At 39.0% G+C, this 23,140-nt stretch overlaps 1 protein-coding gene across 2 annotated transcripts in view; it reads left to right on the top strand.

Moving 5' to 3' along the window:
• Window positions 1–20,679, top strand: part of Map4k3 (mitogen-activated protein kinase kinase kinase kinase 3) — a 202,518-nt gene extending 181,839 nt beyond the window's left edge. For both annotated transcript variants that reach the window (XM_004627636.2, XM_004627635.3), the window contains 8 exons: window positions 2,310–2,368; window positions 5,029–5,132; window positions 10,425–10,596; window positions 12,368–12,436; window positions 12,516–12,608; window positions 16,692–16,762; window positions 18,683–18,738; window positions 19,271–20,679. In XM_004627636.2, the coding sequence (XP_004627693.1) occupies window positions 2,310–2,368; window positions 5,029–5,132; window positions 10,425–10,596; window positions 12,368–12,436; window positions 12,516–12,608; window positions 16,692–16,762; window positions 18,683–18,738; window positions 19,271–19,358 (712 nt within the window). In that variant the 3' untranslated portion in view covers window positions 19,359–20,679. The remainder of the gene's footprint in view (window positions 1–2,309; window positions 2,369–5,028; window positions 5,133–10,424; window positions 10,597–12,367; window positions 12,437–12,515; window positions 12,609–16,691; window positions 16,763–18,682; window positions 18,739–19,270) is intronic.
• The last annotated feature ends 2,461 nt before the right edge of the window (window positions 20,680–23,140 follow it).

Here is a 23,140-nt window from a genome sequence, read left to right as displayed (position 1 = left end):
TCAGAATGGTAAATTACATGTGTCGAGTATCTGCCAAGGTCTGTGGCACCTAATAGGCCATTGATAAACCAGTTGCCATCATTACTATGTGCTGTAAATTGAACTGTAAGTGCACCTTAAGATAGCCTACATTAACTACATCCAGGATTCCAGTTGACTGGGTGCAGAGAAAAAAAATTTTTTTTTTTTTTTTCAGGACCGGGAATTGAACTCAGGCCCTTACACTTGCCAGGGAAGCACTTATTCCACTGAGCCATCTCCCCGGCCCCTGAGAAAATAAATTTTACTAATTTGTAAAATTATGACTAAAATTAAAGCAAACCATAGGTCACCATGGAACATTATATTTGTATTGCCTTTCAGTATGCTGCCCACAGCTATATTTTGAATGATTTCATTAGCTGTTAGCCACACATAATAACTGATTTTTCTTACCCAAGTGGTCTTCTTTATGATCTCGCAGACCCTAATAGTCTAGTACTCCTGTGTTCTGACCAGTTCAGTAGCTTAAACCCTAAGTTACTAGCTTTGGAAGCCAAGGGTCAAGTGTATGAGTGTGGATCGAGAACATTAAACTTGTTTCAATCAAAATCGGACAGGGGCTTTATTTGGATTTTTTTTAAATTCTAAAAAGCACTTTGGTTCAAAGCACTTGGGTTGAAAGTGGTAAATTTTAAGTTGCATAAAGTTTCAAAATATATGAAAAGGACATATTTAAAATTATAACCCTAGTTTATAAACAGCAAAATTTTTCCTAAGACAGTTTGTTGAATGCAATAATAAATAATGAGGTGTTATAACTAGAAATGTAACGTCAGGATATTCTAGCTGTTATGTAGTCATTTAGAGCCTTAGCCTCTAAGTCCTGCGTCATTGCTTATGCATCACAACAAGAAGAAAATTTTAATTCACATCGACAAGTGCTTGAAAATTAATGACAGCTTACTTTGCACAAACTCAAAATACTCTTTTTATTTAAATTGACTCAAAAGCATAAAGAAGTAGTAGTTTTTAAATCACTAACCATTGAAGTTAGGCACGTACCTGTAATCCCAGCTCTAGGGAGGCTATAAACAGATAGATCACTACAAGTAGGATCTAGTAGTGAGACCCTGAACACCCTATAAACCCTTCCCTATAAATACAAAAAAAAAAAAATTGAAGTTAAATAGACTAACACCAGAACAGTGTTTTTTTCCTCTCTAAATCACTAACTATAAGACGTTGAGCAGAAATCAAAGCCTTAGATTTCTATTACTTTGACCAACCTCGTAGTATTGTTGGAGGTATTAAATGTAAAATATATAAGATATAGTAAGGATTCAATGTGATTATTATGTTTTTATACCTGCAAAGTCAGTGTGTAAAATGTATTGAAGGTGAAAATTACAATACAGTTACAGTGTTACATTTGTTTAGTTGTTACTCAGTGATATGATGACAAGAATATCCACTGAAAAGATTCTCAGCTTGTTGGAATTGTGTTATGCATCCCATACATGTTGTACAACTTGATGGAAAAATTGTATGACACTTTTCAAAAACTGCCATTGTGAAGTGGTGACATCTAATGGTCAACATGATCACATACAGAAGAGGTTTAAACATACGCATGAAATAGGGAAGTTTACTTTGAGTTTTGCAAAATCTGATGCACTGACAGTCTCCATTAAATTAATTTTCATTGTAAGAAATGTTTAAGTGTGTATGATTTTAAATTGTAATTTTAAAAGATCATTCAAAATGGGTTCTTAGTTATTAAATTTGAATCAGATTTTTGCAGAACCTCTAAAGCACCTTGCCAAAAAATCTGAATCCCACTCTTCATGAATAAAGAAATAAAAATGCCTAAATAAAAGTTCTTAATATTATAGTAAGATAAATTTTTATGTGGCTTAAATTTATACACACTAAAAATACATTTTCCTGGTTTTAGCTTTTCACTTTTTCCGTGGTATTTGGTCTGCTCAAGTTACTTATTTACAAATTTAACACCCCTATAATTTGAGGTGCTAGAGATTCATCATGAAAGAATAATCAAAACTTGCAAGTATTTTTCTTTACAGCTTCTTTTTGCACGTCAAATAAGTAGGGCTCATATTCTTCTGTCTTATAAATACTTGACAGTAAAATATTTAAATCCATCATTCATTTAGAACTGACTGAGGGATATGAGAAAGGGGCCGCGTGTTCTCCCAGCGCTCATCAGTACACAGCTGTACAGCCCGCCGTCTTCTGATCGGTGTCAGCCCTTGTTGTATCCTAAGTGTGCCTGCAGATGTTACATGCTCATTTTCATTTACATTTAGGAAATTTGCTGTATCAGCAAAAATCCCTGAAACCAAGTGGTGTCAGAAGTGTTGTGTTGGTAAGTATGTCCAGTACCACATAGCTATCTGTTTTGCAGAGTGCTTAAGAAAATCCCTTGAGCCTCATGTTTAACTGTACTGCAAAACAGTCCTACCCTAAAGCATTCTTCCAGTATTTTTAGCCCTAAGTAAAATAAATTTCTTGGCCTTTATAGCCCTGTGTGGACTAAACCTAATATAGCACCTTGCCCATAATGGATGCTTAACAAATAATCTGTTGACTGGATAAATGAATAAAGAGAAGTGGGCTTTGTTATTCAGTTCATTACACTGTGTTCTCCAAAGGGCTTGCCATTCATCCTTCTGCTTAGTAATGACATGTGAGATGTCACTTATTCAGCATGTATTATTATGCCCTGTGCATGAGGCATGAAAGTTACAGTCTCCGAGCTCTCGTAATAACTAGTTGACTTGTAGCTGAAACAAAAAATGGTTTTCTTCCATTACTAGTCATATAAGTCACCACTACCAGGTATAATGTGAAAACAACTATAAGCATATGCAATATGATGTAAAAATATGGTAAATATTTACTTTATAAAAAAAATTTAAATAAAAGCCACTACCAAGCCTGAGACAAGGAGCAGTGAGTACTATGACCAGGGCTTGGCTCAGTCTACAAATGATTATTACCTGGCTTGTGTTTTACACTCGGGATAAATTGGAGAATCTGCAAGTTCGAGGGAGGCGGGGCAGAGTAGCTGCCCTCCCCAGCTTGGTTACATTAGAAATAAACGCATTTTTCCATTTAAAAAAAATTATTACAGGGGCTTGGGAGATAGCTCAGCAGCCTGGCAAGTGCAAGGACCTGGGTTTGATCCCTAGTACCACATGCCATGCCAGCCCAGAACCCTGGGTGCACCATATCAGCCATTGAAACCAGGCATGGTGGCACACACCTGTAATCTCAGTGCTGGGGAGGCTGACACAGGAAGATCACCGAGTCCAAACCCTGCACGAAATAAAAGATTTTTTAATTTTTTTTAATTATTCTAATAAGACATATTGCTATCAGTCCTTTTCTTAATACTCCTCCTCACTTCAAACACTCTTATCCCATTATCCTTGCTACTTTCTGAAGCAGTTCTTAAAGTCTCCTTTCATATCTTTAGTTGTGCTGTTGTGGCTGCCTCGATTTCCTGAATCCAACTAAACACTTCTCTGTCATATCATTTTGACTTTGGGGAGAGCCAGATGATACAAGGGCCAGATCTGATGAATAAGGTGGACGGGGATGTTTTCATAGCCTTTCTTAAGTTGGAGAACACTCAGCAGCACCATATTTTTTATCATACTTTGTGAAAGCATGAAAGAGAGGACCTTCAGAACTGCTGACAAAAATGATGGGCGAAGTGTGTTTGAAAGAAGGTAAAGTATTTGGAGGGAGATTAATAACAATGTCATTAATTACTGTAATAAGTGTTGTTAAAATTGAAACATTTACTGTATCTTTTGATCACCCTCTGTTAGGCCACTAAAAAAAGTTACACTGGAGCTGGACCTCAAAAGAATTTAACTTCCTTATGAATGGCTGGAGATAAAATCATATAAACATGTGGAAGCAAAAAAAACCCAGAACCATAAAGTTTACATAATAAATGTAGACTGTTCCAGTTTAACTGTATCTAGGTTATACAGAGAATAACAGGGCCAGGGATACCGCCCAGCAGCACAGCATCTGACTGGCAAGTGAGGTCATGAGTTCGATTCCTGGTATCAAAGAGAAGAGGAGAATAACAGTAGATGAGTGTGTCTAGATCAAGTGGAGAAAATGAGAGGCCATATGTGAGCATAAGCTTTATTCACAATGAGGACGAAAGTCCTGAGGCAGAACAGTGAGAGGAGGAGGGGAGAGGAAGAGAAGATACCTTAGAGATAGCCAGGACCTTGAAACCAGACTGGCGGGATGGTAAGACCTTGCCAGCAAGACACAAGCAAAGTAGCTGGTTGGGTCTGAGGAAGATGACATGGTGGTTTGAGTCTCTGTTGAAAGTTTCAGCAGCCTAACTTGATTCCACATGTGAAATGGAGCAGGTTTTTCTTACAACTTAATTTCCTGTGTCTCTTTCAAACTTAATGTGAAGCTTAAGGGTTATACTGCTTTTGCCCTTTTCATACTTCTTAAAAATTCTTTACTCCAAGTATAATTACTTCATTTTTTAAGTAAAGAAAATCACAAAATCTGAAACAATTCAATTTTATTACTTGTAAATTTGTATGATAAGATTCTGATTGTGTGCCATGTTTTTATCAACCATAAGAGATTCATTAAAAGGGAGGAGATAGAAAAGTGTTTTATTTTTAGAACCAAACCTTATTGCCTTAGAACAGTACTATCAGAACACTCTGTGAGCCACTGGAATGTGTATATTCTATCTATCTGATTACTTCCCTTCAGATTTACTTTGACCATATGTTGCAACCTCAGCTAACTTCCCTGCTAACCCCTAACCCTGTAACAACAAGCAGTTTCATGTGTGCATACAAAGTCCTGTAAGTGATGCGGGCATGTCATGCTATTACCTGAAAAGTATTTCTTTTTTGCCTTGTTATCTGATTAAATTAGAACTGGCAGCCAGGTGTTTTGTTTTGTTTTTTAGAGCATGTAGCTATGATTTTAAGGATAGTAGAACTCATGTTTACTTTTTTGCCTTGACAGTGAGAAATCCTTACACAGGCCATAAATACCTATGTGGGGCGCTTCAGACTAGCATTGTTCTATTAGAATGGGTTGAACCCATGCAGAAATTTATGTTGATTAAGGTAAGCATGAAATTCAGCTTCTGATATTCTTAGTATGAAAGCCTAATTGTCAATTTTTCTGTACTTCAAAAGAAAACACTTTTTTTAGTTAATTCTCAAGCTAATTTGATGATTTTTGGTGCATATGGCAGAGTATTGAAAATCTGCTTAATTGTAAGGAGCTCATTTGGCCTGATGAAAGTTTTGAAAGAAGCTAGAAACAAAGAAGCTAGAAACATAAGGGTAAAGGCAGTGGGGATCAGAAATGTGACTGTCTTGCATACGTAGCCTCATGTCAAAAATAGGGTGCTAACGGATTGGTAAGTGTGGTTTTGAACATAGTCTGTTGTTTGTCGATCCATCACAGTCCATCACAGCAGAAAAACCACCCACAGGTTAGTGTTTTGCCATAGATGGGCGAGGGACAACCACAAGGAGAGGGAAGTCATTTACTTTGGTTACTTACCCACCTATCTGTCCCTGCAGATCTGGTGAATATTTTGGGTTTGAGGTTTTTGGTTTCTCCAGAATCTTTGATTAATGAATAGTCTTTAAAATGTATAATATTTCTCAGCTATGCCTTATATTTTGAGGAAAAGCTAACGTAAAATACATGTAGTCTCATTTACACCAAGGAAACAGGAAATGAATTTCTAAAAGTTATTTTCTTTGCTATTAAGAGATAGAGTAAGTCTTATTTCATAAGCATTTGTCTGCCAATAAAAATTGGAGTCAGAATATAATTGGAGTGACATTCTAAATTCTATATTGAACGCTCATGTTTAAAGTATTGACTTCCTATAATTTAAAATCTTGTACATGGCTAAGGAATCTATTCTTAGTTTTAACATTAGTATTAACCTCAAGCTTAGCTGGAACTTAAGGGATAAAAAAGTAATTTCAAGAATTTAAAACATATTGAGGGCTGGGGAGATATCTCAGTGGAATAAGTGCTTGCCTGGCAAGGTCCTGAGTTCAATTCCTGGCACCACCAAAAAAAAAAAAAAAAACATATTGAGGTATTAATTCCACAAATAAATTCACTGAAAAAATTCTTTAAACAAAAAGCTGAGGAACACAGGGCCTCATAATTTTTCTTCAGTAGACCTACTAAGTACAGCCAATTTTTAGCAAAACTTATTTTCTTCTTAGCTCCACATTGTTCTTGCTTTTTGACAAAAGGAAGCTGTATCCTAGATGGAGTGTGTGGTTTTTTTTTTCTGCAATCCAATTCTGTCCTCTTATCCTTTCCTTTTCTTTTTCAATCTAATTTACTTATTTATTTATTTAATATATTCAGTACAGGGCCTACAGGGTCTCACTACACAGATCAGACTCCTAGTGATCCTTCCTGTTTTCAGCCTCCCAAGCACTGGGTCTATAGGCGTGTGCAACTACGCCCAGTCTTATTCACCCTCTCAGCACACCCCAGGGGCGGGAATGGCATAGCAGACTAGGGATCAAACCTCCAGCCCCTACATCTGCTTAAGCATGTGTTTTAATCCGCTGAGCTGTCTGGCTGGCCCTTCAGTCTATTTTAAATAGTCCTGAGGGGCTAGGAAGATAGCTCAGTAGAATAACTGCTTCCCTGGCAAACGCAAGGGCCTGAGTTCAATCTCCAGTTCTGCAAATAAATAGTCCTTCCTGCTTCTTTCATTTCTAACTTTATTGAAAAGAAAAAATTTCATTGTATACTCATATATACTGATAGATTGATTAAACCTTAATATGGATTTTATTTGCTATGTGATATATGAAACTATTCATTCTCATGCATAATAAAATATCTTTTCTCAAAGGAATTTTAGATATCAAAAGCATACAGGAGGCAGTATGTATTTTAAAAGCATGGAAAGCTTAAAAATGACCTATCCATGGCCTCTCTTCAGATGCATAGTGCCAGGAAGGTTGGCCTGGCTCTGCTAGTGCTAGGCCTATTGCTGGCATTCTGAGCTAGTGGACTTCACAATAGCATTCTACCTGTAGATCTCCTGAGGCCTTCCTACTCTGCCCCTTGCCTGAAACCCCCTTCATCTTAGCTTCCTTTTCTTCTTTATTTTTATTTATTTATTTATTTTTTGTGGAACTGGGGATTGAACTCAGGCTCTTGAGCTTGCTAGGGAAATTTCCCTTTCTATATCTGTTTCATTACTTTTTCTGTTTCCTATTCTTCTGTAAGTATATTTTGTTCATATATCTGCATTATTCCTGGTAGTATTTATGATTTTTTTTTACTGTGACTCTTACGTATGCTCAACAACATTCTTATGCTTTCCACATTCTTTCTCTTGGTAACATTTCTGACAGTTTTCATTTGATTAGACTATATATAAACACATATATATATATATATATATATATATATTTTTTTTTTTTTTTTTTCTGTATTTTAGGGAAGGGTCTACAGGGTGTTCAAGGTCTCACTACTAGATCGGACTCATAGTGACCCGCCTGTTCACAGCCTCCCAAGAGCTGGGATTACAGGCTCATGCCACTGTCTCAGCAGGCCACAGGGGTGGGGCTGGCCAAGCAGGCCCCAGGATCAAACCCCAGCCCCTGTGCCTGCTTGCAGGCACTTTAATCCGCTGAGCTATTTGGCTGGCCCTCATAATTACATTATATTTTTATCATAAAAAATTTAAAAAGTAAAGATCTCAGCATACATAATTTCTCAATATGTAAAGCTAAGTACAGTGCTGTTTATTGCAGCAAATGAGTAAGATGAAGGAGCTGCTCTCAGTCACTGAGAATGTTTAGTTTTAAAATCATGGGACAGAAATCTTTTATTAAAAGATTTATATACGGCATCATTGTTAATGGAAACTGAATAGTACTTGAAGTATTCAAATATTGTATTTCTGCTTTATCACTCTTGTCACATCTCAAAAAGAATTCTTTGAGTTGTTTTACCTTATTAAAATATAACAGATTGTGTCCAGAGCAGTTGGCGAGGTGGTGGCAGAGCTAGAGAGGTGCTTTGCAGTGTTGGTGGGCTGTCTATGCCTGTGGGTAGAGGTGCCGTGGCAGCTGGGGGCAGGAGGACCGCAGGAACAGCAGGTGCACACAGAGCTTTGTGTGCCAGCCACAAGGGCCGTGTGTCTTCAGCACTTTAAAACCTTTTTGTTTGCTTTAAGATTTATGAATTGCCAAATAAAAAATAAGCCATTCTCAGTAGCTGTGTTATGTACTAGCAGTAACCATTTGAAAAGTATAGTGAAAATAAAATTCATTTACAAGAGCCACAAAAAGATATAAACTACAGACCAGGTGCCGTAGGATCACACAGTTGAGGCCATCCTGGACAACTTGGTGAGACACCTCTAAATTGAAAGGCCTGGGGTTGAAGTTCAGTATGAAAACCCTGGGTTCAATTCCTGCTATCACCCCCACCCCCACCAAAAAGAAAGGCACTTATACCATTCTAATACATATCTATTTTAATTCATTTTATTTTTTGCAGTGCCAGGAATTAAACCTGGTCTTATGTATGCTGGTCAGGTGCTACAGCACTGAGCTACATCCCCAGCCCTTTGTCTTTGAGACAAGGCCATGCAAAGTTACAGCCTCACTAGTAGCTGAGATTACAGGCTTACACCACCATGCCTCATAGATTTCTTTTAATTTATTTGTACAATTTAAATATGCATAATGAAATAGGCATTGTTCAAGAGAAAACATTTTTTAGTTGACTTTGTGAAGAACCTCCTCAAAATTGAAAGTCCTTGTTTTTTCTTTTGCTTTTTCTGTATGTGCGTGTATCCCTGAACACCTAATTCTCAAAAATCACCTGCTTTGCAAAACTATGAAGTGGAACCAGCAGGACACACTCGTGTCCGGCTCCTTTGATGCAGCGCTGTTTATGTAGTTGTTGGGTACAGCTGTAGTTTGTACACAGTCGTTGCTCTATAATTTTCCAGTGTATTGTATTAGAATATTATTGCATTGCTTTCCTCTGTATATAACATTGAGCGCACCATAATTATATGCAGTCTAGTAATAGGGATTTCATTTATTTCAGCTTTGATTATTCTGAACAGTTTTGCCGTGAACAGCCTGCTGTCTCTCCTGCGCATGTGTACCCATGTCAGCCAGAATGTATGCCTAGGAGGACTACTGTCATGTTAAGGGAGTGCACATTCTCAGCATTGAAAGACAATGTCCTTGACTAGCGTAGTTATACCAGCATATGCACCCTTCGTCAGTGCATGGCCATTCCTTTATTCCTCTCTGATGTTAGTTTTTGTCATTCTTCTTAATCTTACCTGCTGGTATTCTGGTGGTACCTCTATCTCATCATGGTTTTACTCCTTCATTGCTAGTAAAGTTGTGTTTTCTGAGCCAGCCAAATAGCCAGTCTCAGCGGACTAAAGAGCCTGCTTAGGCAGGCGCAGCGACTGGGGTTCCATTCCCAGCGTGCTGTGACGGCCCTGCCCCCAGGGCGCACTGAGACTGTGACTGAGACTGGGCATGGTGGCACGCACCTATAATCCCAGCACTTAGGAGGCTACAAACAGAAGTATCACTATGAGTCCGATCTGTGTAGTGAAACCCTGTAGACCCTGTAGAGAAAAAATAAATAAAAATAAAGTTTTGTTTTCAGTTTTTCCAAACCTACAACATGTGAATTTATTCTTCGTATAGCAATAAAGTATTATTTTAGGGGCTGGGCTGGGGAGATAGCTCAGTAGAGTAAGCACTTGCCTGGCAAGCACAAGGGCCTGAGTTCAATCCCCAGTTCCGCAAAAAAAAAAAAAAAAAGATTTTAAAATCATATAAAATTGAAGTAGATTGTATATAGGTTAATTTATTGAATAAAATCACTTGAAATATGAGGCTAAATTTTTATTTGGTTCTTCTTCTACTCTTATCAGAGTTATGTCCTGTTCTAATTGCTGTCCCTATCTCTCCTCCCTGTGTGATGGTTGGTAGAAAGCAGAGGATGTAACTGAGGAAGCATCCAACCAGGAGACAGGAGACTGCCACTGGCCCAGTGACCCGGGCCAGTCACTCAGTTCCTGTACTTTCCATGTCAGAAAAGAGAGTTGGACCGGTGATTCCAAATTCCCTAATGTCCTAAATTACTTCAAAACTTTTTAAATTGCAATTTTTTACAATTACAGTTAACCTACAATTTTTAGAAAGGTACTTCCTAGATTTTTCTGTGCGTCCTGAGCAACCATGGCAATAAGTAGGCTGTATATTTGAGAGCTCTTTTTTATACTTCATAAAGGTAAAAACTCTCAAGACTGTTCTCACAAAAGTATTTAGCCTGTGTTTGCCTTTATGAACCATGCTTTTGTTTCTTACTTCCAGCACATAGATTTCCCCATTCCGTGTCCCCTCCGGGTGTTCGAGATGCTGGTCGTTCCGGAGCAGGAATACCCTCTAGTGTGTGTCGGCGTCAGTAAAGGGCGAGACTTCAACCAAGTGGTTCGGTTTGAAACTGTCAATCCAAATTCTACCTCTTCTTGGTTTACAGAATCAGGTTTGTGACGTTGATGTCATACATGTGCTGTATTTCTCAGCAAATGGAAGCTGCGTGAAAAGACAGTCCCAAACAACCTAGCAGAAAACTGGATGGAGGGGCGACTTGCTTCAAAATAGCTAATTCAGGGGTCAGGGATATAGCTCAGCGGCACAGCGCCTGCCTGGCAAGCACAAGATCCCTGGTTTCCTGAGTTTAGTTCCTCGCACCCAAACACAAAAACACAAACAGAAAGCTACAAATCACCTTTGGGATCTGGGATTTAGCGCAGCGCCTACCTGGCAAGCAAGAGACCCTGAATTAGATTCCCAGTTTCCACAAAAAAAAAAAAGGAAGGAAGGAAGGAAGGAAGGGGAGAAGGGAGAGGGGAAGGGGGAAGAGCTAATCACATTTAAAACACTTTCATTGGCAAAACACAACATATATATGTTGGATTTTGTCATGAGCTAGCAATTCTGATGAAAACTTCTGATAGCTCAAGTCGCACCTCCAGTCTGATTAGAATAGATTGAGGGTGATAACCAGCCATCAGTGCTTTTTAAAGGTGACCTAAGTACTTGGGAGCTAAGTGTTACAATCAGTAAAACTTCATTTTCCTGGCTTTTTGTCCGGTACTGATTAACTGGCTGCCCTCTTCCAAGGTAGATTATATAGGTATGTTCAGATTCTTCATTTTTACCAATTTTTTAAAAAACTGCAGAGGTGGGCTGGCCAAATAGCTCAGTGGATTAAAGCACCAGATTAAAGCATCTGCTTAGGCCGACGCAGTGGCCGGGGTTCGATCCCCTGCTTGCCATGCCGGCTCCACTCCCAGGGCACGCTGAGACAGCGATGGCGCGTGCCTGTAATCCCAGCTCTTGGGCGGCTGAACACAGGCAGATCGCTATGAGTCTGATCTATGTAGTGAGACCCTGTAGACCCTTACTAAAAATACAAAAACAAACAAAACAACCATAGAAGTATGGCTGGCCTGACTTTCAGGCAAAAGCCAATTCAGTGTCCTTCTAACCTTAGTAAGTTGCAGTAGTAACACAATCAAAATACTGTAGTCCTTCGATGTTCTAAGGTGCTTTAGCTACAGACTGGAAGCAGAAAACCGACAGGGTAGACTGCACTCTGTCCATCATGCTTGTTCTCCCCACATGGAGGACAAGGGCAGGAGCTCAGCATCAGCACAGAGCTTTGGGCGTGCGGGGTTGGATTGCACTTCATAAAAAAACATGTGGTTTAAGCATTTTCAGTTTGCAGGAACTTTGATACATCATTATAACAGAAACTATGTTCCTTGGCATTTGAGTAGTATTTCATATTTCTCAAAATGTTTTCAGTATCTTGTTTGTACTGAGAGTAGTTTGTTTGGCTCTCTAATTCATTTATTTTCATTTATTCCATGCATATTTATTGCTTTGCTGAGCACCAGCATGTAAGGCTGTACAAAGTGCAGTTCTGGCCTTGGGAGTGTAAAATCAGAAATCACTTATAGCCGTAATGTAGATGACTAGATTCCTGGTTTCAACTATAATTAAAAATAATTTCATCACCAACAGAATTAAGAAGTCTTAATATTTACAATACAGTTCTCTGTTGAGCAGCATTAAAATGCAAGTAGCCTGGCCCAGCACTAGACATATACTGCAAGAGATATCTGTGCAGTTCAAATACAGTAGTGCTCAGAGTGCTTTTTGTTTGTTTGTTTTTGTTTCTTTTAATGTCTCTGTGCTGTAATGTCATGGTTTTCTCTTAAGTTTATCAAGCTTTCTTCATATTGTAGATACCCCACAGGCAAGTGTGACTCACGTAACCCAGCTAGAGAGAGATACCATCCTTGTATGCTTGGACTGTAAGTTTTTATTTGAGCATCTTATTTTAATAAGAGTCTCTTTTATCTTAGTTTCTGAAAAACTTTTGTTTTTCCCTAGGTTGTATAAAAATTGTGAATCTCCAAGGAAGACTAAAATCTAGCAGGAAATTATCATCAGAACTCACTTTTGATTTCCAGATTGAATCAATAGGTGAGCCAGTTCTACATTCCTTTGCATTATGAACTGCTTAAAATAATTTATGTGGTAATTGTCTGAAATTACAAGTGTACATTATTAAGGAAGTTTCATAATACAAGATGTAGTACTATGAGGTTACTGTCCGTCTGTCTTAGTCAGTCTCCTCCTCACTGCACAAAATGCCCAGCACCTACAGCTTAAGAAGGAGAGGTTTGTCTGGGCTCACAGCCCCTCTGGGCAGTCCTCGCCTGGCGGGCAGTGTGTGCGGGCCAGGACAGCTCACCTCGTAGCACTCGGAGGGGAGACGCATCTTCTGGCTCAGCTTGTACCCTGTGGCCCACTTTTCCACCACAAGTCACCTTATGTTGCCCTCACCCTTTCACCTTCCCAGAGCTCCACATGAGCACACAAGGCTCTTGGAGGGCCTGAGATGCCAACCAGAGCAGCCTTCATCTTACACATTTCCTAAAATAGCTTTAATAATTTGAGTGCAAATAATATTACCTTCTTTATAGATTTGGCATTTTCCAAAGAAATATTCATTATTTCGAGTGTTTTAAAATTTTAATATAGGGACCGGGGAGATAGCTTAGTGGTCTAAGCATCTGGCTGGCAAGTGCAAGGACCTGGGTTCAATCCCTGGTACCACCTGCCGTGCCAGCCCTGTGCTGAGCTGCCCACCAAAACCAGGCTGGTAGCACACACCTGTAATCCCAGCACTGGGGAGGCTGAGACAGGAGGATCATTATGAATCCAAGCTGCACAGCAAGACCCTGTAGTAAATAAATAAAATATTTTTTTTAATTAGTATACATCCTGTTGTGTTTTTCCTGTTATTATTTGCTGGGCAGAGCATTTAAATATATAAAATATGTGTTTTGCCATTTTTACATTTTTCTTAGAGTTTTTTTCTGGAAAAGGATTCTTAACTAAATCAGTATTCTAAAGTAATGCTATTTAAGAAAAATAAAGTGAAAATAATCATATAAAGGGTGGTGCTGGGAAAAAGAATGATTATAGAACTGTTCTGATTGCCTTTACAAGTAAAATAAAGGTATTTGTATACATATATCTCTCCAGATAGATGAGGGTGGGCAGGGAGGGGGGATAAGACCAGGGGCTAATGTGTGTTATTTGTGTTTCTGTTTTCCTCACTTCTTCAGCTGAAATTTTTTTCCTCTAAAACATGATGATCTGGTCAAGGGGTTAGAGTGGAATCCATGCTTAGAAAGACATGGCCTGAGTAAAAAACAAGATGAACCTCAGAAAATACCGTAGTATACAGGCCTGGAGTCCACAGGTCTCGGGACTTCGGTGTAGTGGAGTACAGCTGGGCCGCTGGTGGTGACAACAGCTAAGAGCATTGTCGTTTATAGATGATTATTTTCCATCCTGCAAGGGAAAAGAGAATCTGTGTCCCATTTAGATTGCTACAGATGGTAGACAGAGAATTCTCAGTAAAGCAGTGTTTAAAATTGTTGCTAAATTCAAACTAGATTAGTCCAAGGGGAAAGTGTAATCTAGTTTCTGAAAATAGACTTCTAAAGATCTTAAATATTAGCAGATAGAATGCCGTATTACCAGTAGGCTTTCTCCCTGAAGACAAGGGTAGTTCTGCATGATGTGTACAGGCGGAGCGCAGGCACCCACCTCCATTCCAGCCAGCTACGGAAGAGGCTCAGGCTGCAATGCCACAAGTTCGGATCAACTCAAAATATATATTTATGTAACATGGCACATTTTGCTTTACTCAAGGTTAAATAGAAAAGTCATGTGATACCAATAAATGTACAGAAAGCTTTCAATGTAATCTAAGTTATTAATGATAAATGATGTATAAATTTGAAAACAGCCAGGCGTGCTGGTGCATTTCTGTAATCCCACACTCAGGAGGAATCACTATGGGTTCTAGTCCAGCCTGGGGTACAGAGTGAGTCCAAGGCCAGCCTGAACTGCACCGCAAGATCCTATCCTTAAAAAATAAAAAGCCCACAAATTTGAAAAACATTGAACATACTAGAAACAGAGGAAGGGACTAGGGATATAGCTTATAGTGCCTGCCTGGCAAGTGCAAGTTTCTAAGTTCGATTCCTGGTACCAATAAAAAAGAGAAGTAGAAGAAAATGTCCTTTGTCATCTAGCAAAGCCTAGATGTTAATGTTTAAAGGTCAGAATTATTCTTATTGAAGCAGAGAACAAGACAAAAATGTTTGCTATTATTACACTGTCTTGTTAAGGAAGAAGAGTGGGAAGGTTAGAAAAAGTTTAAAAAATTTTATTTTTCTTGTAGTATGGCATGGTATCTACATAGAATATAAGAATCTTTAAGTTACTAGAACTATGAAGAGATTCATGCTAGATATGAGTACCAGAAATGAATAGCTTTCCTAGACAATCTGAAATTTTTAATAGGAAAGAAGATGACTTTCGTAATCACAGTAGAGATACACTTAAAAATAAACTTAGAAGGCTGAGATGAGAGGATTTCTGGAGCCCCAGGAGTTTTTAGACAGCTTGGGCAGCAAAGCAAGGGGGAGGGAGAGAAATGTTATCAAAACATGTTTACAGTAATTTCTAAGAAATTCCAGATTTTTGTTTAAAGACATAAAGTAACATTTGAACAATCAAAGAACTACATCATATCCATGGACTCAGCATGAAAAAGCTGTCAATTCTTTACATTAGTCCACAAACACAGTGCGTTTGCATTAAAAATCCCAACAGTGTTTTGTACCACTTGGTAAATTCATCTTAAAATTCATGTACAAATGCCAAAGACCACAAGTTGTAAAATGTTGACAGATACTTTCCCTGGTCAGTATTGAAACTTTCTATAAAACCATAGTTACTAAGACAGGCATTGCCAGGCCTGCTGCACTCGTCTGTAGTCTCAGCACTTGGAAGGCTGAGGCAGGAGGATTGCCACAAGTGTGAGGCCATCCTGGGCTAGCGTGAGTTTGTAGTGAGACGCTGGCTCAGAAAACAAAGACAGGCATTTAAGAATTAGAAGAGTGGGAGAGGAAAGGAAGCCTCAGAAGTAGGCCTGTGAGGGGAAACTGAAGACGCTGTGCTTTGGTGGGAACCGATCGCTGGTCAGCAGGTGGTGCTGTATCCAAAAAAAATAATAGGGGCTGGGGACATAACTCAGTCACGTAAGTGCCTGCCTGGCAAGCGCAAAGTCCTGAGTTCAATCTCCAGTACTAAAAAAATAATAATAGTGTATCAAAAAATAAAAGTCACAACTAAACTTTGCCTTATTTATGTATCAGTTTTGTGCCCCACTATTTCAAGAATGAAGTGTTTTACCTGAGAGAAAGTACATATTTTCAAGAAAATTATCCAGCTATCGGGGCACACACCTGTAATCCCAGCACTCAGGAGACTGAGGCAGGTAGATCTCTGGGAGTTAAGAGCCAACCGGGCTACCTAGTGAGTTCAGGACCAGTCTAAATCATAAGTGATACCCTATCTCAAAAAAAAAAAAAAAAAAAAAAAGCACAACAATGTTTATTGCAGCCTTATTTATAATAATAAAAAACAAGTGGAACTAAAAATCACCATACCTTATGTATGACATTTGGAATAAAGCTTATACTAATAATGTAAACTTAGGGTGTAGAAATAATAGTATGCATAAGAATGATAAATGCAAACTTATGATAATGATTATCTTAGGAAGAAAGGCCTAAATGGCACCAGGGATCAGATCTGTAGGGGGATGCACTCAATTTGTTTTTATTTAAAGTATCAAGCAAAGATGGAAGAATGTTAGGATTTGATAATTCATTGATACATGTGTATTTTTATGCTATTAATCTGTGTTCTATATGTTTGTAGTATTTTACTTTTTAAATTCGTTATTTTATCAAAACAGAGTATGTAACAAATATTTTCAGTGAATATTTTACCAAAAAGACGATTATACTCTGTATAGTATATTTTTAAAATTCCAAATATAGCAAAGTCACATAAATGTACAATAGCTGGCATGAGGTATTAGTTGAAATATTACTTACTGTCTAAGATAGAGGGCTAAATGCTTATCAGTTGAACTTTTGTACTATTAACAGTAATTTAGCTGTTCTTGCCTGCTAGTTTGTCTACAAGACAGTGTGCTAGCTTTCTGGAAACATGGAATGCAAGGTAGAAGCTTCAGGTCTAATGAGGTAAGTGATGTTTTTAAAATCCTGCCCCTTAACTAGAAGTCCAGCATGGTGGCACATACCTCTAGTCCCAGATACTTGGTAGGGCAAGGCAGGAGTTGGGGCCAGGCGCCACCATCCAATAACAGCTGTCTTAAATAAAATTGTGAATAGTCACAGACATTATCAAATCTACTTCAAATTATTCTTTTAACTTTGGGAAATTACTAAACATTACCAGTGATACTTGATTTACTAACTTTATTGTTACCATGTTCAGTCTAGTAGCACACACTTTAGAGCCACTAATCTCATTTCTCGGACAGCTTCAGTGCATGTGCTCTCTATCCTGAGAAACCTTATCTACCTGTTTTCCAGTGAGGACCAAGAATTCTACTTTTCTCTCGGAGCCAGCTTGCTTCCTGTTTGTTATCCTTAGTCGCTGGGTGTTTTTAAGATTCTTTGCCTCTTTTTACTAGCCTTAACTTCCTACCTTAAAGGAACAATTTAAGTCATGTGACATATTTAGTTCAGTTCAACATTTATGCTAAGAAAGTGTCAAAGCTGTAAATGTGAATAGGACATATACTGCTTGACCCCTAGAATATTAAAATCACCAGAAATTCTTCCAGTAACCACAGGCTGATCAATATTACTTGGCAAGGGTCTGGGGAGATGGCTCAGCAGCCAAAGCACCTGCCTGGCAAGCACAAGGACCCAGGTTCAATGCCCAATACCCAGGCCATGCCAGCCCTGAAACCAGGTGTAGTGGCACATCCCTGTAATCCCCAGCACTGGGGAGGCTGACAGGAGAATCACTGCAAGTCTGAGCTGTGTAGCAAGACCCTGTACCAAATAAATAAGTTAATTAAAGAAAAAATAAAACCAAATACTACTTGATCATTGGAAGGAGAGGAAAACCTCAGATCCAGATGCCTCAAGCAAAGAAATAACTCATTTTTGTTCTGTTGACCATTTCTTCTACCAAGTAATAGCATTTCTCCTAACAGCAAGCAGTGTAGTTCAGTGATTGGAAACAGTTCTAGAAATGAGACCCACAAGTTCAGGTCTAAGCCTGCTGGTCAATAGCTCAGTGACTGGCATGTCACTTCAACGTCTCTGCACCTGTGTGTTTTCATCCGTGAGTTAAGATGGAATGAGATGAAGCCCGGAAGTGTGTGGCCTAGTACCTGCTCTGTAACAACACTGGAGAAAGGTTGCTGCTGCCACGTTTCTAGCAGTGATTCCAGTGTGCCTGCTCCCCGCTCAGAGGTGGTGTCAGAATCACCTGAGAGAATGAGCAGGGAGAGGAGAACAGTGCACAGCTCAGCAGCACTGGTCAGAGGAGCAGAGGCATCACGGGGGGCCGGCGTGTTCGCTAGGCCTTGTGCTGCTGCCTTATGCTTCTGTGGACACTGCAGAGCGCTGCTGTATGGTGGGTCCTTGCTCTCCACTTTGCAGGAGGCAGACTGTTCCAACAAATTGCATGCCTTGTCCAGTGTCATGCTAATAAGTGGGAATTCAGGCTTAAGCCATGTCTGGCTTTTAAAAGTAGTTCCTGTTATACTGCACAGCAGCCTTTAAATGCAAGAACTAGATCTAAGTGGCTTGCTCTGCCAGTAGCTCCGCTGTTAGTATTAACATGAATGATGACAGATTTCAGATGAATAAAATGGACTCAGTGCTGCTTTTCTTTAAATTTTTTCCTGAAATTCTGTAATCTAACAAGCAGTTTTCTTCACCTGTACTATATGTTTAATTTCAAATTAGTCACATTTTTTTCCTGGACAAACAAAAGGACACAGAAGCTGACAGTGAATAGTCACCCAGGGACATTTTTCCATCCTAGGAATTATGTTATTTTCTGTAAAGTTATAATGAAATGCCCATATAAAATTTCATATCTTTAATTTCAGGAAATAAATTTATATTTTAATTGAACAGGTAACACAGGAAATTTCAGATAACACAAGAATTTTCAGGCTGCTTGGATCTGACAGGTATGAAAATGAATTGTATTAAATGTGTAGTATTATGTGTGTTTTCTAAATCCAGGGTGAAACTGGTCTCTCTTGAAGAGAATTGAAATTTGTTCAGTACTATGTTTAAAACATTGTAGTTTTAAAACTATATCTGATTTACAACATAAGAAAGAGGAAAATCATATATTCACAGAACTTTCTGACTTCAGTATCAAGTAAAATTTTGGAGTTCTATTCTGATTCACCTGATTCTTGCAAATCATTTTAGAATTTATAAGAAAAATTAAGTTCCAACAAATTATTCCTAACATCAATTTCTACCCCTCCCAACTCTTAGAATATTTGCTTAGAGGTGGGGAGGGAGTGGGCAGGCTATAGGATTACTATACAGAGCTAGAACTGCTGTTCAGTTACAACAGCGAGTTATTCCTGTCCATAAATCAAATGAGCAGCATGTGTACAGGCACATAGAGAGAAACAATGGAAATTTTTTCTAACACTAGTTTTCAAGAATAACTTTCTCGTTCTATGTTTCTTTCGTTACTTTTAGGGTCGTGGTTTTGGAAAGTAGGCCAACTGATAACCCTACTGCAAACAGCAATTTATACATCCTGGCAGGTCATGAGAACAGTTACTGAAATATATTGTGCTTTGACAGTTAACTATCGAAGAAGCGAACACTACCACTGCAACATTAATGGATGCTCGAAGCTGTACAAAAGCTGCAGTAACCTGGCTTCAGTTACTTGTAATTTATTGTGGCATGAGACAAGATGGGAGAATTTTTGTTTTAAGTGGTATGGATATATTTAGCATATTGAACCACACAAGTGCTTAATTCATTGTTATGTAATCTTTGTACATATAGGCAGTATTTTTCTGTGAAACTTAATATTGCTAAAGACATACACTAAGACTTTATGTAGATAATGTACTTTTATGAGATGTACAAGTAAATGTCTTATCTGTACAGATGTAAATGTTGATGAAAATGCTATTGGGGTTAATATTTTAAGTATTCTTTAGTATATTCATGGGTGTGGTTGTATTATGAAACAGGATGCTGGCAATGAAACAGTACTTTAACACTATTGTATTTTTTATTGTATGTAATTTAGTAATATGAATATAAATCTTATAACTTTTAAAATTGTAATGGAGACTGTAATCATTTTATAATCTTGTTTTTAATTTTAATGCAAGTACACTGGTGTTTATATTTGCACAGAGTATTGATGCGTGATACGTCGAGTCACAGAAGTGAGCTGTGACGCTGTCGGCGTGCGGCCGGCGCCACAACTTCTTTTCTAAATATATGTGGATTGTTTTCTATATGGAAAAAGCAATTAACCACCTGTTGTAGTAACTGATCTTTTTATATTTAAGCAGAAATCTTGTAAGGTTGCTTGTCTTTGCTTTAAAATGTCTTTGAAAAGATTTGAAATCACAGAATAGCGGCACCATGCTGCAGCACTGCCGCTAGGCGTGCACAGGAAGCAAGCTCGCAGCGGAGTCCGCGCACGTGTTCCGTATAATCACATTGAGGAGCTATAACATTCCATGGAGTGAAGCGCTTCAGGTTTCCGGTGGAATGCTTACTTTCGTTGCCCATATTTTATGATTACTTTCCTATTTCTTTTGATTTAGAATATTAACACATGGCCAAAATAATTTAGTTACTACCTCATACAAACAATATAATAGTTACTACGCATCACAGGAACTTAGTTTTGTTTAAAGTCACTTTGTATTCCTTTTTCCAGTGGAATGTATAAACCAAGTTTAGCAAATTCACACTTATGGATCATTTTGGTGTATGTTCTTTATATTTTAATGTGAGTATATTACACACTAAGAACAAACGACATTGTGATTCATGGTCTTCATTTATTTTAATTGATGATGGTTTTAAATATGTTCCTGATTGTACATAGTGTAAAATAAACACATTTTTTAATACACTGTTGTATAGTAGTAGCTTGTCGTCTGGCTTACTCTGTACATAATAACACTAAAATATATTAAGGAAAAATCTCCTTAAGGACCTAATTCTGGTCCCTCAAGTCATTTATATTTGATTTGTGATTTCAATTTCATGAAGCAATAATATTCCCCCACTTGAGGAAAGGGCATCTTTTATAGAATCTTCTGATCCTGAAAATCAGTTCAGTATAGTGCTTCGGTTCCTGCGGTCCCCAGCCCATCCCCGCCCACCGCCCTCTTTGGCCAAAGCTTTGCTTCAGCACAGCCCTCGACTGGCTGCACTTGTGCTTCAGCCTTAGGGCTGAGTGGTTTCAGAGAAAGTCTAGGCCTGCAAAGCTGAAAATGTTTCTCCCTGGCCTTTTACAGAAAATAATTTACCATCACCTGAGTTGAAAACAAAAAGGAAGGGTGCTCGGAATTGCATTTCTGGAGGTAAGGAACAGAATAAGCAGGAAAAACCGGGCTGGGCAGTTAGGAGGCCATTCTACCGCTTGTTCTGCTCCTACCTACCACCAAGACCTCCGTCTTTCACCTGAACTTCAGATCATTGCCATGTCTGAAGTTGTACAGATGCTGCTGTCACAGCAGTTGGGTATATTGTTTTTCTCAGGCATCTTTTCTAAAATAACATCATCATTTTGCTGAAAAACAGATTCATGGGAAAGATTTTCAAGAAACTACGATTTTGTTTTTAGCATTCATTGTCAAGGTTATTGATCCTTTCTCTAGACCACTGTTTTTTCCTGTCTCCACGTCCTTTAAGTTATATAAAGGGCCATCCTATCTAAAAAGGAGTTAATCATCACATTTAACTGTCAAGTGCCTAGAAATATTTTCGAAAAAATAAAATATATAGCCTGTATGTTAACCACAGACTTAAGAATCCCTGAGATCATACTCTTTGGGGGTAATGAATACCAGTAGCCTTTATTTTCATAAAATTATAAAAATTATTCTGATTTGCACCCTAACATGAAAACCCTGGTGGAGATTAAATCAGTTTTCCTGAGGATGGCCCAAAGACCACCTACTTTGGAGAGCTTCATATTTAATGACATTTGAAAGTGCAGATTTCTAGCCAGGAACATTGGGATTTGTCTGTAATCTCAGCTACTCAGGAGACTGAGGCAGGATAGACACGAATTCAAATCCAGCCCAAGCAAGACTCACTCAAAGAAAATAAATTTTTACGTTCCATCTAAGAACTAAGAACTTTGGATTATGGATCTTTATGCCCTCAAAAGGAGAGTCTCTCAGGCCAGGGATACAGCTCAGCGGCACAATCACTTGCCTGGCAAGCAAGTGCAAGGTCCTGAGTTCGATTTCCAGTACCAACTTCCCGTCCCCCAAAAAAAAGTCACTCGAATGTTAGACACAATTTAGTTTATCTTCACTGAAGTTGAAGCTACCTCTAGTTATGTAGATATTACAAGAAGAAAAATGGGACTGGGGATATTGCTCAGTGGTCTAAGCAACCTGCCTGGCATGTACAAGGACCCAGGTTCAATCCCTAACTGCATGTCATGCCAGCCCCAAAACCAGAAGTGGTGGTGAATGCCTGTAATCCCAACTCTGGGAAGGCTGAGACAGGAGGATCACTACAAGTCCGAGCTGTGTAGTGAGGCCCTTTACCAAATAATTTAAAGAAGAATTAACTGTTTACAGGCCTTGTGGCATTGTTTAGTTTGCCAATGTGTCTAATTTCAGTAGAAGCTAGGAAATAAGGACAGATAGATTATATCAGTTTTCACCAATATTAGCAGGGAGGTGAAAGTATGTGCTGTACAAAATAATGGGTAGGGGCTGGGGAGATGGCTCAGTGGAATAAGCACTTCCCTGGCAAGCACAAGGGCCTGAGTTCAATCCCCAGTTTCACCAACAGTGTGTAAACAGGCAGGTATTGTCAATTTTATTTCACAAACTGAGGCACAGATTGCCGGGGCCACAGTGGTGACTGACAGAGCTCAGATCCGTCCCAGGCACTTAGGCCCAGGTGCATTCTCTTACCCAGTAGCCAGCCAGCAGGGCTAGGCCTGTGGCACGCAGGCCACACCTGTCCATTCCTGAAAACTAAAGGTTCGCCATCACTTCTAGACCATTACATGTAAAGCATGCAGCATATTCACTGCCTGCTAAAATAGTAAAGAATTTTTCCTTAAGAAATTAGATAGGAAATGAATGACCCGGGCCCGCGGGATCCTGAACAGACCCAGAGCGCAGGCCCGGAGAGTGAGTGAGACAACCCAGGGCCCGCGGATCCTCATTCGACCCAGAGTGCAGGCCCAGCAGGGAACCCTTCAGCAGAACTCCCTGCAAAGAGGCTAGAGACAAGACCCACCCAGCTGATTCAGGAGCAGAACATCTTGCCAGAGAGACAGACACAAAGGGTTCAACTCTAACGCCTGCAGCAGAAAGAAGTGGAGCACACAGCCACAAC

Source organism: Octodon degus, unplaced genomic scaffold (assembly GCF_000260255.1).
Source record: "Octodon degus isolate 3935 unplaced genomic scaffold, OctDeg1.0 scaffold00020, whole genome shotgun sequence".
NCBI lineage: Eukaryota > Metazoa > Chordata > Mammalia > Rodentia > Octodontidae > Octodon > Octodon degus.
Note: the sequence above shows the minus strand (reverse complement) of the source record. Positions and strands in the feature narration are given on the sequence as shown.